The 17,235-nt window shown below is 46.6% G+C and overlaps 1 protein-coding gene across 2 annotated transcripts; it reads left to right on the top strand.

The window, feature by feature from the left end:
• The first annotated feature begins 3,518 nt into the window (after positions 1-3,518).
• TMEM263 (transmembrane protein 263) lies at positions 3,519-16,214 on the top strand. 2 transcript variants are annotated; one of them, XM_072145444.1, is made up of 3 exons: positions 3,519-3,712; positions 10,788-10,856; positions 14,873-16,214. In XM_072145444.1, the coding sequence occupies exons 1-3, from the start codon at positions 3,703-3,705 to the stop codon at positions 15,145-15,147; spliced, it is 354 nt and encodes a 117-aa protein (XP_072001545.1). In that variant the 5' UTR covers positions 3,519-3,702; the 3' UTR covers positions 15,148-16,214. The 2 variants fall into 2 exon arrangements, with proteins under 2 accessions (XP_072001545.1, XP_072001547.1); XM_072145446.1 differs by lacking the exon at positions 3,519-3,712 and adding an exon at positions 7,872-8,075.
• The last annotated feature ends 1,021 nt before the right edge of the window (positions 16,215-17,235 follow it).

The following is a 17,235-nucleotide window of genomic DNA, read 5'->3' as shown; positions in this document are numbered from 1 at the left end:
GAATGTAATTTTCAAAAATTTCAAAAGTTTCTAAATCGCACTTCCATTTTGTTTGATGCCATGTGAAAAACTCAAAGGGTTAATAGACTTAATAGAAGTTGTTTTACATACGTTGAGGGGGGAAGTTTCTATAGTGGGGTAATTTATGGGGTTTTACAATTATTTAGGCCTTTCAAAGTCACTTGAAAGCTGAGTTGTCCCTCAAAATGTAAGGTTGGCAATTTTCATGAAAATTTGAAAAATCGCACCTCAAGATCTGCGCCTTTTACCATCCTATAAAAATTAGATGACGCATAAAATATCATTCCAACATAAAGCAGACATTCCGGAAATGTTAGTTATCTCGCTTTTTGGGTAGTTTAACAATGTGCACTGAAAGCAGAATATTTCAAACTTTGAAAATGAAGATTTTTTCCAAAATTTTGCCAAATTTTCTTTTTTTTTTTGTTCAGAATGAAACGCTAAACTTATCACTTAAATTTTACAACTATCCTGAAGTACAATGTGTCATGAGAAAACAGTCTCAAAATCACCTGGATATGTTAAAGCGTCCGGAGTTATAACCAATTATCGTGACACATGCCAGATTCTAAAAATCGAATCCTCCTCACTAAGGGTGATGGCACATATGGCGTTTTGAACCCGTTTTTGGCCCGTTTTTAAGCAGTCCGTTAAAAAAGGCATGCGTTTTGACTGCTTTTACCAATTATCTTAATTATAACAAATCAAAAACGCATGCGTTTTTTAACGGACTGCCTAGAATGGGTTCAAAACGCCATGTGTGGCATCACCCTAAGGGTGCATTCACACAATGGGGGTCATTTACTAAGGGCTCCGCGGCCGCACTTTCGTCGGGAATCAGGGCGTGGCCGACGGAAAATCCGACGGATTTGGATAAAACACAGAATTTAACCGGTCAAGGACCGGGCCTTTTCCCATTTTTTCATTTCCATTTTTCACTCCCCACCTTCAAAAATCTATAACTTTTTTTATTTTTACACGTAAAAAGCTATGAGACGGCTCGTTTTTTGTGTAACAAATTGCACTTCATAGTGATGGTATTAAATATTCCATGCCATGTACTGGGAAGCTGGAAAAAAATTCCAAATGCAGTGAAATGGTGAAAAAACGCATTTGTGTCGTATTCTTGTGGGCTTGGATATTACGGCTTTCACTTCACGCCACAAATGACACATCTAATTTATTCTTTGGGTCAGTACGATTACAGGGATACCTAATTTGTATAGGTTTTATAATGTTTTCATACATTTACAAAAATTAAAACCTCATGAACAAATTTTTTTTTTTATTTTGCCGTCTTCTTGTGCTTATAACTTTTTCATACTTTGGTGTATGGAGTTGAGGGTGGTGTCATCTTTTGCGACTTTTGATGATGTTTTCAATGATATTATTTTTAGGACTGTACGACCTTTTGATCACTTTTTATAGAATTTTTAATTTTTTTTTAAATGGCAAAAAAGTGCCAGTTTTGACTTTGGACGCTATTTTCCGTTACGGGGTTAAACGCAGTGAAAAACTGTTATCATATTTTGATAGATCAGGCATTTTCGGACGCGGCGATACCTAATGTATTTATGATTTTTACTGTTTATTTATATTTATATCAGTTCTAGGGAAAGGGGGGCGATTTGAATTTTTCGTTTTTTTATTATAATTTTTTTCTTTTACTTTTTTTTAATTTTTATTTTTACTATTTTTCAGACTCCTTAGGGTACTTTAACCCTAGGTTGTCTGATCGATCCTACCATATACTGCCATACTACAGTATGGCAGTATATGGGGATTTTACTCCTCATACATTACAATGTGCTGATAGCCGTGAGACCCGAAGCTACCATGGCAACGGAACGCCGCTCCCCGATGACGTCACGGGGAGCGGCGATCCTCGGAAAGATGGCAACTTTGCCGGCGGCGTTCTGCAAGAAAACACCAGCGATCGGTGCCGGCACCGATCGTGGGTGTTACCGGTAAGCCTTTGCTGTAATATGCAGCAGAGACTTACCGGCTATGGAGAGGGCTCGGCCCGCGAGCCCTCTCCATGCATCGGAACGCGACCGCCGCCGTGAATACACGACGGGCAGTCGCGAACCGGTTAAAAAACCGAGTGTGCCGCAAAATCAAGCACTTACATGCACCGAGAAGAACCAGGTGAACTCCGGTGGACCTTGGCACAGCAGCGACACCTGGTGGACAGCGGGCGCACGACCTTAGCAAATCGACGGAAGACCCGAATCCTTGTCGGAGAACGCGCCGCTGTAAATCTGTCCCAATGTGCTCACATTGAAAACGCAAACGCAGACAAAGCCGTGCCTACCGGGGCAGGCCGCGGCCCGATCGCATCGGCGTTTCTATGGAAACGCCTGCAGAGGAAAAAGCAGACGGTGTTTTGCGTTAATTTAATGCAAAACACCAGCGGCTTGTTCCCGATTGCAGGCGTTTCCATAGAAACGGCGATGCGATCGGGCCGCGGCCAGTCCCGGTAGGCGCGGCTTTGTCTGCGTTTTCAAATGCAGACAAAGTGGTGCGTGTGGCACAGGCCTTAATCATATGTTGAAGGAACATTGGGGCACATTTACTTACCCGGTCCATTCGCGATCCAGTGGTGGGTTCTCCGACGCTGATTCGTGTCTTCCTGCGATTCACTAAGGTAGTTCCCCCATGTCCACCAGGTGTCACTGCTGCGCTGAAGTCCGTCGGAGTTCACTGAAGTTCACCAAGCTAGGCTCGGTGCAGGTGCGTGCATGCCAGTGCCGATGTGCCACAATCCAATCGCGTTCGCCAAAATCCCGGGGAGATTCAGGGAAAATCGGTGCAAAACGAGGGTGCTGCCACACGTTGCGTTCTTGGACCGTTTTCAGTTCATTTACAAATGGTCCAAAAACCGGTCCAAGAACGCGGCGTGTGGCAGCACCCTCAGCCCGCGTTCACGCATTGCGTTTTGTAAAAGAAAAGTGTTAACAGTAATGTAATTAGGCAAATCCCCTCTCCTCAGCTGTTGTAAGGCATTTCAAAACGCTGTGAAAACGCAACCAAAACGCAACGTGTGAACGCGGCCTCAGGGAAGCGTTGCGCATGCAGTTCCCTTCTATAAGCATCATATTTATAGACTGTAAGCTCTGGCGAGCAGGAGGCCTCGCTCCTATTGTTTTATATCACTCTTGTTATGTCTTTATTATTTTTTATATGTCCCCTATGAAGATGTAAAGCGCTACAGAATATGATGGCGCCATATAAATAACGTTTATATAGGCTCTTTTATAAACATGGAGAAGATGCCCCTATCATCTCATTTTTACTTGCTATGGGCAACAGGAGCATTTATTTTGACCATTTTGGTGACATTTCCCTCGGAAATACAGTAATGTGTGATTTTTGCGGGAGCGCAAGCCACCTCCTCCCTCACACACCGCTACCAGGCGGCTAATAACAGTTTTTTTGGAACATCTGGGCAGTTCCACGTCACTGACTTGCAGGAGCTCGGAGCTGATTGGCTGTCGGCTTTGCAGCGCGCCCATTGGCCGAGCGGAAGGATGCGTCAGGCGCCACGTCCGCAGCGAGTGAAGTGAGAGAGAGAGACAGACAGAGAGGTGACGAGCGGCGGCGGAGGGAGACACAATCCGAAAGGTGAAGGTGTGTGATACGGTCGCTGCCGCCGCTAGTGCACAGACTGGGTTATACGCCATGTCTACCGGTAAGTACCGTGCATGTGATGGAGTATAGACTAGTGCATGAGGGAGCAGTGCAGCAGCTGTGACGTGTCCCAGGTGCACATCTGCACCGGTGCTATGGGGGCTCAACGGGGTCCCATTAGGAATACCCCCCCTTATATAGGGCTCTGCACCGTAAAGAGTTAATCTTACAGCTTTTTGACAAAATGCACATATTTACTGCATCATTTGCCTCCCTAAAACCATATCAGCGACTTTCTATAACGTAACCGCCACTGCCGCGTCCTCCGTTTCTAATCGTTCACCACCATGGTAAAAATTATTGAAAATTCTTTACGAAAAATACTTGTAAATATTTCCCCCTGGGCACAACTAGGCCGATGGTAAAAATCGAATGCATCCAAACGCAGATGGCGATATTGACCCCCGGATGATGCGTAGTGGGTATTAGACGCACAGTGGATTATTAGCCCTAATATAAGATTAAAATTTTGATTGAGAGCAATTTTTTTTTTAAACTATAGTGTCTGGTATGTTCCGGAATGTTTTAGATAAATTCTTAAGGGTCACGTGATCGTGTTTCGCGATGATGGTGCTCAGATTGATATTCTGTTTGATATAATATTAATAATTTCTGCGCATTGGTCGCCTCCAGATAGATGGTCGCCCACTGGATACCATCTGGATGCTGGAGCGGATGTCAAGGTGGTCTGGGTGATGCGGAAGTTAAAGTTCCCATAGGGACTCGGTGATCTCATCTTATTGAAGAGACATGTCTGCACATCTCTCACCTCCAGATAGATGGTTGCCTATAGATCGGGAGGGCAGGGTGGCACTTGGTCGCCTGTAGAGCGGGAGGGCAGGGTGGCACTTGGTCGCCTGTAGAGCGGGAGGGCAGGGTGGCACTTGGTCGCCTGTAGAGCGGGAGGGCAGGGTGGCACTTGGTCGCCTGTAGAGCGGGAGGGCAGGGTGGCACTTGGTCGCCTGTAGAGCGGGAGGGCAGGGTGGCACTTGGTCGCCTGTAGAGCGGGAGGGCAGGGTGGCACTTGGTCGCCTGTAGAGCGGGAGGGCAGGGTGGCACTTGGTCGCCTGTAGAGCGGGAGGGCAGGGTGGCACTTGGTCGCCTGTAGAGCGGGAGGGCAGGGTGGCACTTGGTCGCCTGTAGAGCGGGAGGGCAGGGTGGCACTTGGTCGCCCGTAGAGCGGGAGGGCAGGGTGGCACTTGGTCGCCCGTAGAGCGGGAGGGCAGGGTGGCACTTGGTCGCCCGTAGAGCGGGAGGGCAGGGTGGCACTTGGTCGCCCGTAGAGCGGGAGGGCAGGGTGGCACTTGGTCGCCCGTAGAGCGGGAGGGCAGGGTGGCACTTGGTCGCCCGTAGAGCGGGAGGGCAGGGTGGCACTTGGTCGCCCGTAGAGCGGGAGGGCAGGGTGGCACTTGGTCGCCCGTAGAGCGGGAGGGCAGGGTGGCACTTGGTCGCCCGTAGAGCGGGAGGGCAGGGTGGCACTTGGTCGCCCGTAGAGCGGGAGGGCAGGGTGGCACTTGGTCGCCCGTAGAGCGGGAGGGCAGGGTGGCACTTGGTCGCCCGTAGAGCGGGGGGGCAGGGTGGCACTTGGTCGCCCGTAGAGCGGGAGGGCAGGGTGGCACTTGGTCGCCCGTAGAGCGGGAGGGCAGGGTGGCACTTGGTCGCCCGTAGAGCGGGAGGGCAGGGTGGCACTCGGTCGCCCGTAGAGCGGGAGGGCAGGGTGGCACTCGGTCGCCCGTAGAGCGGGAGGGCAGGGTGGCACTCGGTCGCCCGTAGAGCGGGAGGGCAGGGTGGCACTCGGTCGCCGGGAGGGCAGGGTGGCACTTGGTCGCCGGGAGGGCAGGGTGGCACTTGGTCGCCGGGAGGGCAGGGTGGCACTTGGTCGCCGGGAGGGCAGGGTGGCACTTGGTCGCCCGTAGAGCGGGAGGGCAGGGTGGCACTTGGTCGCCCGTAGAGCGGGAGGGCAGGGTGGCACTTGGTTGGATATCAAGGTGGTCTGGGTGATGTGGACTTTAAACTTCCCATAGGAACTCTCTGATCTCATGTTATTGAAGAGACATATTTGCACATCTCTCACCTCCAGGTAGGTCGTAGTCATAGTTCGGGATGTCAGGGTTGTGCTGAAGTAGGTGAGAATGATCGTTGCCCAAATTGTTAGAACTCCACTTGGTCAGGATGATGCGGACAATAAAATTCCATAATGATTTATTCTTACTATAGCAGCATTTCGGCACATTGCCCTCCTCCAGATATGTGGTAGACCCAGATCAAGATGTCAGTGTTGTACTAGGGTGCTCCAACTCGGGTGTAGCAGAATTCAGCGCGGCCTGGGTGATGCGGACATTAAAGTTCCCATAGGGTAACGGCAATTTCCTCTTATTGAAGTACCATTTTTTTCACATTTGTTAACTCCTCGTATGTCAAATACATAGATTGGGATGTCGGAGTTGTACAGAAGCAGGCTAGGGTGATCTGAGTGGTTATGTTGAAGTTAAAGGGAACCTGTCAGCAGAAATTGACCTAATAAACCACTACCAATATTTTGCCAAGCAGCTGAACACATTCCGGATCGTGTTTCTTTCATGACTCAGTGTGGTGGTGGCATCCAGAAAATCAACTTCATAGTGACATGTATAAAGTCAAGGAGGCGGAGATTTAAAAAACTGAAGTCAATCAGTGTTAAATTCTCCGCCTCCCTGACTTTATACAACCAATTTACATCTCACTTCAAAGTTGACTTTCTGGATGATGTCACTCCACCAGGCCATGAATGAAACAAAAACTAGACGGTGTCGCATTGTTTGACAACATAGTGAAAGAGGGTTTTTAGGCCAATTGCTGATGACAGGTTCCCTTTAAAATTTCATTTGGTTCATACTGTTTTCGTCTTGCAGCAACATGTCACCGCGTAAGGCCGGCGGCACACGTATCGTTTTGATCCCATTTTTGGGCCGTTTTTAAGCGGTCCGTTAAAAAACACATGCGTTTTTGAAAAGCATCAGTTTTTGACCGTTTTCTTTTACATTATCTTAATGAGGATAATTGGAAAATGGACCAAAACAGTAGAAAAAAAGTATGCGTTTTCAATAAACGCATGCATTTTTTAAAAAAATGCATGTGTTTTTTGAAAACGCATCCGTTTTTTGAACGTTTTTGTCCGTTTTCCAATTATCCTCATTAAGCTAATTGAAAAAGCGGATTAGTTTTTTAATGGACTGCTTAAAAAACGGACCAAAAACCGGGTACAAAACGCCACACGTGCCACCGGCCTGAGTCACATCCAGATACATGATCGCCATAGATCGGGATGTCGGAGATGTATCGGGGTGATTGGTGTCCAGTTTAGTAGAACTCGCGGTGTCCTGGGTGATGCGGATGTTAAGTTTCCCATAGTGTCATATTGATTTAATCGTATCGAAGTGACATTCCTAAACATCCCCAGATACAATGTAGACATGGATCAGGATGTCAGATGTAGTGGGGTGATTGGTGTATAGTTTAGTGGTACCCAGGGTGGGCGGGGTGATGAAGACAATAAAGTTCCCATTGATTTCATGTTATTGGTCACCTCCAGATCGTAGACAGGGATCGGGATGTCAGAGTCGTGTTGAATCGGGCTGTTCCGATCCGGATTCTGGTTTAGTAGAGCTCCTGGCGTTCTGGGTGAGGTGGACATTAAAGTTCCCGTAGTGTCATACTGATTAATTCATATCGGCGCAACATTTTTGCGCGTTGGTCGCCTCCAGATACATTGTAGACAGGGATCGGGATGTCCGAGTTCTGTTCTGGTCAGTTTAGTAGAAGTTCTGGTGGTCCGGGCCATGCAGATATTGTAATCCCCATAGGGTAACACTTGTTGTCTCCGCATCTGGGATTAGTAATATTACACGGGATTGCCATGTGATACATGTGCACACACGTGTCTGCTGTTTGGTGCTCTATGTACACACACACGGCTCTGCGTTATATCATGGCTTCTATGACGTACGCCCTTAACCCCTCCGGAGCCGGGGAGGGTTGTGTGTGCCTGTGGTGGCAGAGCGGAGGTTAATCCGGAGGTGGAGTCTGCAGATGGATAGAGAGGTGAATTGTTCTCCATCCCCCAGGGATGACCTGGATGTGTCGCTGCTGTAGAGCGTGGCGGAGCTCAGGTCTCTGCCACGTCACAGGAGGGAAGAAAATCCTGCCCGTCCTCCGCAGCCTCCTCCCTCCTGCACGGCTTTTGTTATGTGGCTGCAAAAACATCATCGTATCAAAGTACAGCGCCCGCTGCTGTGCCCCGGAGCCCCATTATACCCCTCCTAGAGCGTGCAGGATGCGGGCGGGACAGTAGGATATTAATAGTACTCGAAAAAGCTACATCTGTAGTAAGTGTTTTCCAGCTAAATCCTAATCCAACTAGAAAAGTTGGGTAACAACCACCTAACTTTTCCGGAGTCCTGCATGATTAATCGCCATGCTTATACCATTACGGGATATGTCGCTGCATGCGTAACTGCGTGATGGTAGAAAATCGTCATTCAGGGGTCTAGGAAAGCTGGGTGATGCCCAGAGTGGCCGCTGCATGTGTTATCATTAAGCTTTCCCAGATTCCTGAATGGTAAATCTGCTTGGTGATAGTGTCAGGAGACTCTTTGACTAAATGACTGAACAAATTTGCCATTCAGGACTGTAGGAAAGCTGGGTTACAGCCAATGGGGTCTCTGTTGATCATTGAGCTTTCCCCGTCTCCTGAATGGTAAATCTGTTCAGTTCTGTTGTCAACCGGGGCATCGCTGCACGTGTAACCGTATGACTGTAAATATTTGCCATTCAGGACTGTAGGAAAGCTGGGTCACAACCAATAGGGTCTCTGTAGAGCATTGAGCTTTCCCTGTGTCCTGAATGGTAAATCTGTTCAGTTCTGTTGTCATGTGGTGCATCGCTGCACGTGTAACCGTATGACTGTAAATATTTGCCATTCAGGACTATAGGAAAGCTGGGTGATAAATGCTCTTTAAGCTCTCCCAGGCACATGAATGGCAAATCTTATTTTGTATATTGGATTTTATATTGGATGTTTTAATTAAAACCATACAAATATGCCGTTCAGGACTGTAGGAAAGCTGGGTGATGACCCATGCAGTGACCATATAGTTATCTTTATCTTTCACACGCTTCTGAATGGTGATTCTGCTTAATTATATTCTAATTGATGCTTCACTGCACTGTTCAAATTTGTCATTCAGGACTGTAGGAAAGCTGGGTTCTAACCATAAGTGTTTGGGTTATCCTAAGCTATTCCTGAAAATCGGGAAATCTCCCTGGTTATCATGTAATAGGATGTGTTGCTGCACTTCTCTTATTGCCTTGCTGTACAAATGTGCCATTCAGGACTGTAGGAAAGCTGGGTGATAACCCAGACAGTGAAAACTATGGTCATCGGTCATGCAGTTATAGAAGTGACAGATCCTATTTGACGCTAACCAGCTAAATTTACCATTCAGGAGTCTGGGAAAGCTTAATGATAAAAATAATGGCTGCTCTTTGGGTGATCATTAGGCTTTTCCAGACTCCTGAATGGGAAGTCTGCTGAGTCATGGGTCAAGTATCTGCGCTTCTCTTTCTACATGACTGCACGAGTTTGCCATTCAGGATCTAAAGACATGACTGTATGACTGTTCTAATGTGGTATTCAGGACTGTAGGAAAGCTGGGTCACAATCAATATAGTCACTGTATAAATCAGCGCTGAGCTTTTCCAGACTCCTGAATGGTAAAATCTACGTAACTTGCTTATGTAATAGGAGCTGTTACTGCACTTCTATAACTGCATGACTGTACACGTGTACCAGTCTGGACTGTAGGAAAGCTGGATGATAACCCAAACAGCAACCATTATGGTAATCTTTAAGCTTTTCCAGACTCCTGAATGGTAAATCTGCTTACTTGTATTGTCATTGGATGGATCTCTGCACATGTCCCTCCCTGACTGTATAGGTTTCCCATCCTGGGTAATAGGAAAGCTGGGTGTCAGCTGATATGGCCCCTTCAAGGGCCTTAGATCCAGCTTTCTCATACTATTGAATGGTAGATTGACCAAGTTATATTGATATTGGATCTTGTTCACCTCTTTAGCAGCTATACACATGATAGCTTTTCAGGACTGTTGGAAAGCTGGGTGATAGTCAGAGTAGTCCTTGCTTGGGTTTGTTCTAATTTCCTTTCCCCCTAAATGGCAAATCTAATTGGCTCTGTTATCATATGAGTTCATGGGATGCACAGGATCATTATTGCCTTTATAACAGCCATTCAGGATATCGGGTAAGCTGGGTGACGGCCAATATATTCACTGCTTGAGGTTATACTTGGCTTTACTAAACCCCTGAATGTTATGAGGTCAGAGGGGCGTCATGAATCCCCCTATGGATGCACCCTTAGTAATTCAGGACCCTAGAAAAGCTGAGTGATGAGATATATGTCCAATTTAATTGTGTTTACCAAGCTTTCCTAGACTCCAGAGTGGTAAAGATGTCTAGTTGTGTGTCTTTTTTATCATTTAGCAAATCTTCTTTAATCATGCAAAACAGCCCTTCAGGGCTGTAGAAAAGCTGGGTGTCGACCTATATTCCCACGTATTGAGAGCGCATTTTGCTTTACAAGACTTCTCTGAGGGTGAATGGGTCGATGTATGTTGTCTATACAGTTTAGGGCTTTGGGAAAGCTGGGTACCAGAATGTAGAACATAAACAAATCATTGTAATTATTACAGTAGATTCTAACGTGGAACTACTATTCCCAACATCCTCCATCCGCCCTGTCTTCTATATCTTCTGTACATGTTCAGGGTTTCCTCCTGTTCTTCCATGATTTCCCAGGGGCCGGCGGGGAACAACACGGGCAGGCTGTGACAGGATCATACGTGGGGGGATGGTATGCTGGAGGAGAACATAGACTTTACACAGCTTTTACACTTTAAATATCTGCTCCTGGGAAAGCTGGGTTAAGTCACATCTCACTGTTGCGTGTTTTTGCATAATACAAGATAATGGCGTCTCTGCGACTGCCGCATAATTATAACAAACATGTTGTGTTCCTCAGGCGCAATGAACCACGCGGAGAAGACTGAAGAAGACGTCCCCGCATATCTACGGGAGGAGACGCCAGAGGGTAATTACACTTATACTCCAAGGAGAGCCACCGAGGTGTCACTAGAGGGTCTTAAAGAGAACCTGTCACCAGATTTTACTCCACTAAACTACCCGCCCCTCACGCAGGGGATGAAATTATATACCTCCTAGAATTTCCTCTTTTATGTGAAATCTCACCTGTTTTTATATTAAAAAGAAATACTACAAAGGGGCATGCAGAGAAGAGTCACTTTTGCTTAAGATGAGGCTTCAGGCTTCAAAAAAAATTGTCTGGTATCATATTAAAGATAAGAATCTCATCTTTAAGAACTCATCAGGATTGTAGTTTTGGGAGCTACAGAAGTGCGATCAGAGAGCAGAACTGTTCTAGTTGCTCATGGCAACCAATCAGAGCTCACAGCTGTTAATAAAATGAAAGCTGAGCTCTGATTGGGGGCCATAGACAACTAGAACCGTTTTACCTCAGACACTTCTGATTAAATCTTCCCCCATAGTTGGGAATGTGAGCTGCTCCAGTTCTGTAGCTCCAAGAGTCACAATCCTGGTGGGTCATTAGATAGATGCTCCATTCTTAGCTTCTGTTGTCATATTAAAGATAAGAATCTCATCTTTCAGATGAAAACATGAGAAGCTCACAGAATCACAGGATGTGATCTGACAGATGAGATTCTAATGACACCAGAAGCTTCTATGGAGCGTCTAAAACAATGCAGCGCTATACAACCAAAGAAATGAGACTCTCCCTGTAGCCTCACTAAAAGTGACTCGTCTCAGGCGAAAATAATTCTCTTCTCTGCTCATTTACAGACAGAATTTTACGTAATAGTGGGAATTTTAAAAAAAGGACATTTCATCCCCCCACTTGAGGGGGCTGGGGGTTTAAAGGGGTGAAATCTGGTGAGTTTTCCTTTAAGACAGAAGTGAAGTTTTATGTGGGTCCTAACCTCTATCGCGATGTCTCCTTCATTGGGACACCACTTGTGGGTCTTATGGCAGGATTCATGGGCGTCTGACCTGACGTTACATGTCTGGGATATGAAAATAACCCGTGTTTTACATAGACGGCGGATTGTTCCGCTCCAGATACAGTATCAGGTGTGAGGGCGATCCTGGTGACAGCGCTATTTCGGGAGCTGAGATTTACTGTAATGGCTGCATCATGATGAGAAGGGGGTTGGATCAGTTCCGAATTTTCCCCTCATCACTAGAGGACATTACAGAGGTTTATAGACACAGACCAACTCGGGACCAACTCAGCAGTAGTTGTCCTTAAAGGGAACCTTTCAAGTGGAGTAAAATCTGATTTAAAGGGGTGATCTGTGGGAGTTCTCCCCACTAAACCCAGCGCCCTCAGGTAGGGGATGCAATGTCTCCTCTAGAATTCCCTCTTATAAGCAAAATTTCACCCGTTTTACCTATTTAATAACCAAAATCTCCTCCAAAATCATGTGAAAAATGAGCAAAGAAGAGTCATATTTGCCTGAGAGGAGTCAAGTTTAGAGGATGCAGGGGGGGTTTTCACTTCAGCCTCCCTTGTCTTCTGTTCTATAGCACCTAGAGAACATGATTTTTGGGTCATTAAAGATAATCATGTCATCTTTCTGAATCGCATCTTGTGGCTCTGTGAGCTGCAGGACTGGAAATTTTGCAGTTGCAGCAAAAGGAGAACCTTTATCTGCATCTCATATATTCAAATATTTCTTTAACTGCATGTATATTTGGTTCATTTCTGATGCAGTTTGAAAGATGAGATTCTTATCTTTAATATGACACCAGAAGCTACTGGGTGCTATGGAACCGAAGATTGGGGCAGCTGAAATGACGCTATCCCTGCAGTCTCTAAAAGTGACTCGTTTCTCCTATGGCTTTGGATGTGATTTTTTGTGTTTTAAAATAGAAGAGAGAATTTTAGAAAGGACATCTGTACTGAGGGACAATAAGGATGGAGGGTCTAAGCTCAAAAACAGGGGTCCTTGAAGAGCCCTACATGAATGGAGTCCGTTTTCTTATATGTCCGGTGTTATCCCCTGATTATAGGAAAGGGGAATAACTTTCTGGCCAGTGTAGATCAGATTGATTGAGACCCCCACAGATTATCTCTTTAAAGGGGTTCTCCAGTCATAGCAAGTTAGGCCCTCTCCTATCCTAACTTTCTGATCGGTGGGGATCTCTGTGATGGGGTCCGTTGTAGCCCTGCTGCAACCCAGCATGACCGGAGCAGCCAGTCATGTGTCAGATGCTCTATTCACCTCTATGGTGCTGGCGGAGATAACCTAGCGCTGTACTTGGCAATCTTCGTCATGGAGATAATTAGAGCTGCCAGCACATACATGACTGGCTGCTTCGGTCATCTCGGGCGCGACATGGGGTACAATGGACCCCCATTCTCAAGAACCATCACTGTTCCCCTCCCCGCTGATCAGAAAGTAGGCTGATTTTACTCCACTAGTGACGTTCTCCAGGAATAGCTCCCGGTATGAGGTGAGGCCTCTCAATCATTAAGCCCCTGTTCTGACAGATGTAACGTTGGAGCTGATGCAGCTGACACTCTCAGAACCATCCCGTATCGCAGTTCGGGGTCTGGAGTATTTGATGTGACAGGTGCGGACCTAATTTGAGGAGCCCGGGGCGGCCGCCCACAGATGTTGGGCACGGCAGGTTCTGAGACGTCGCCGATTGAACTGGAGATGAAACGTTTTTTTTTTTTTTGGGCGGGGGGGGGGGGGGGGGGAGCTAGAGGCGAGCGGTGAGCGGAGAAGGATTGTCACCGCAGCCGCACGCTCTCCAGTCAAGACTCGCAGCTTTGATGTCACCCGAAAGTTTATCTTCCTTCTCCCAATGAGAAGTGTTTAGAAATCTGCAAAATGTGAAGTGGCTCAGCAGGGGATTAGTTTAGAAAAGCTTAAAATTAACATTAAACTTGAATTTTTAAAATTTTATTTTACCCCCGTAACGGGATCTGTACTGAGGGACAAGGGGTCCTTGATAGAGCCCCACATGATTAGAGTGCATGCTCAGCCAATGCTCTCTTCAATTCTATGTCATATAGCCCCTCAAGAACCGGCCCTGATTATCATGAGAATGGGGGGGGGGGGGGTCCAAAGTCCCCAGCCCCCCCCCCCCCCCAAAAAAATAAAATTGACTAGTGCTTCTATTAGTCCCACTGAAGAAGAGAATGTAATCACTCTTGACGTAGTCCTGGATCTACCCCTCCCCCCATCCTATAGGTGCTGATTATAGAGTAGTTGGAATTTCTCTCTAACCCCCCCCCCCCCCCACCATTTCTTAGAAATTGATGTTATTATATTTTTGGATCCCTACGGTCAGATGGGCGGAGCCTTGGTTGATTTCTCTAATCAAGGACCACCCATTTGGAAGTAGAAAGCCTGATCTAAAGTACTAAATCTACGCTGTTTGGGCTCACAACTGTGAGTTGGGTGCTCCCGAACTGAAGAAGACGACCTAGGCTCCGCCCATCGGTAGAACAATATTGATATGGATTTCTCGGGAACGGTGAGGGCTGGAGAGAAAATTCCAAGGACAGTGAATGGAAGTGAATGTTTTATGATGGAGAAACAAAGTCTATACTTTATATTGTTCTTTACCGTTCTGGTGTAAATCTTGGATCTAATCTCAGAAGGGCGGAGCCTTGGATGTCTTCTTCAATCAAGGACCACCCATCTGACAATACAGAGCCTTATTGGCAGAAAAGGTAGTAAAACTATGCTAATTGGGCTTTATAACTGTCAGATGTGTGGTCCTGAGATTAAAGGGCATCTACCACCGGGATGAAGGACAGTATGCAAATGAGCCTGAGGGGCTCCAGGCTCCATAGTTGTTATTGGAGGCTCATTTGCATACAGTCTTTCATCCTGGTCCTTAAAAAGATGGTCTATGCTTCAGTAGAACGATGAAAATATCCATATGGATTTCTCAGGAACGGTAATGGCTAGAGATAAAATTCCAACACTGACAGTGGGACAATCCCTATTAACGGAATAATAATTGTACATCTACAAAATTTTGTATCCTCAGTTAAAGACCACCCACAAGCGCAGCCCGGCATGATCTCGCGCGTCACCGGGGGCATCTTCAGCATCACCAAAGGCGCCGTCGGTGCCACCATCGGAGGAGTCGCCTGGATCGGAGGAAAGAGTTACGAAGTGACGAAAACTGCAGTCACGTCGGTGCCCAGCATAGGGGTCGGCATCGTGAAAGGCGGAGTGTCGGCGGTCACCGGGAGCGTCTCTGCCGTGGGATCCGTGGTCTCGAGTAAAGTGTCTGGAAAGAAGAAGGACAAATCTGACTGAACCCATATTTATACCTGACCTGTCTACGAGAACTGACCCAGCAGCGAAATTTTTTTGGGGGGGACGTCTGCAGAAAGGTCCTGCGCAGCACATAAGACACTCGTTTCGGTAGCGCCGGTGCAGTCCATCGATCAAACGGAGGCGGGGGGGGGGGGGGGGTAGATCTCTGCAGTCGTACATTGAACACGGACAATGAAGGGTTCATTGATGCTGCCGGGAAAATGTTACATTTTATCGCACCGAATTCTGTGTTTTCATAAGTTTTTTTTTTTTTTTTTTTTTCCTTCTTTTTTCTGTGATATATTTTTTGTTTTTTTAAATATAAAAATCACTGCACATGGATTTGCAGCCCAATGCTTGTATAGTACACGCTATCTGACGGCCATACGCCTTTATATGATGTGTCAATGCAATTTGTCATAAACTGAGCAAAATTAGTTTTTTTTTTTTTTTTACGTATGTGTCCGAAATATTTCAGCCATTTTTGTTGTCTTCTTCTTTTTCACCTCATGTTTATTTCACCATAATTTTCCTCTATGCTTGATGGATATGTGAGTGTGTTTTATGTTCCCTCTCCCCTGTTATTAGAATGAGGGTAAGACGAATATACTTAATTTATTGGTTACGGTGCCCTCCAGGTCCAGATTTTTAGGCCCTGCCTCTCCCTTTTTAGTGCCTTATAGAGAACCCTCAGGTACACGAGCTAAGTGTGGATTCCTCGCCCATTAAGCTACAGTCATCGCTTCGGTCTTTTGCACATGGTTGAACACTCCCTTTAAGATGGGTTTTTGTTTATTCCCGACCCCCATCGGACAGCATTCCCAAAAAAAAGTGGTAGTTTACATATTTTTATACGTTGCAAGAAGCTTATTTTCTATATAGATTATAATTGTTTGCTGTGACTTTGAAAGGTCCGAAATGTAAGGATTTTTTTGCTTTCCCCTCCTGTTTCTTTCTCCCCGTCCCTGTGTATCTTTTATTATACTTTTCAGATATTTGCTTTAGTCACCACCTAAACTGTGAATTATGGTGAGAGAGAAAAAAAATAAATAAACTTTGTGCCTAAATAGTTTGGTGCCAATTTTTTTTTTCTTCAAACCTGTACTAAAAAAAAATATTGACTCCCCAGAATTCCTCTGTTGTTCCTCTTAGAAATTGACAATTGGTTGTGGCTTTGTAGACTGACTCCATCCAGTGCTAACACTACCAGGCAGTGCACAGACCTCCCTCTTAGGTTTGTGGATTTACTGGGGCTCATTTACTTAACTGGTCCTGCGGAGTTCACGAAAGTGTCCGACGAGAATGCACTGTGCCGCGATTCACAAAGATTGTGCGCCCGATATCCTGCATCTGTCGCTTCCCCGCTCAGGTCCGACAGAGTTCACCATCTTCTTCCTGGTGCATGTAATTGCATTGGATTGCGACACAATTTGAATGTTAAATCCCGCAATCAGTCGAATCGTCTGACGGCCTGCCCCCCGATTTCTGTCACCTGAAAGCCAGCGCAGCTGCACCATGGTCCCATTGTGCGGTCGCCAGTTAAATACCAGTCCCAGTGGTCCAAATCCTGAAAACGTCGGAATACCCGACGAAAGTGCGTCCGTGGACACTTTGTCAATAAGCCCCAATGTGTAGATCTCGTGAGATGATCAGTTGTGTAGGATAGACACTAGTCTATTTTCAGGAGTAATAACTGGAAATGGTGAAATTCAATGAGACACATCTCACAGATCTTCATGTTCGATTTATACATTTTTTAAAAAAGCTCGCTCTCCGGGGCCGGGTTTGCGGAGAATGCTGCGATCACAGGGCCAGGTTTGCTTGGGCTGCTGTGATCACAGGGCCAGGTTTGCTTGGGCTGCTGTGATCACGGGGGCGGCTTTGCTTGGGCTGCTGCGATCACGGGGGCGGCTTTGCTTGGGCTGCTGCGTTCAGGTGGGCGGCTTTGCTTGGGCTGCTGCGATCACGGGGGCGGCTTTGCTTGGGCTGCTGCGATCACGGGGGCGGCTTTGCTTGGGCTGCTGCGATCACGGGGGCGGCTTTGCTTGGGCTGCTGCGATCACGGGGGCGGCTTTGCTTGGGCTGCTG

Source organism: Engystomops pustulosus, chromosome 4 (assembly GCF_040894005.1).
Source record: "Engystomops pustulosus chromosome 4, aEngPut4.maternal, whole genome shotgun sequence".
Lineage (NCBI taxonomy): Eukaryota > Metazoa > Chordata > Amphibia > Anura > Leptodactylidae > Engystomops > Engystomops pustulosus.
This window is presented reverse-complemented; position numbering and strand designations above follow the sequence as displayed.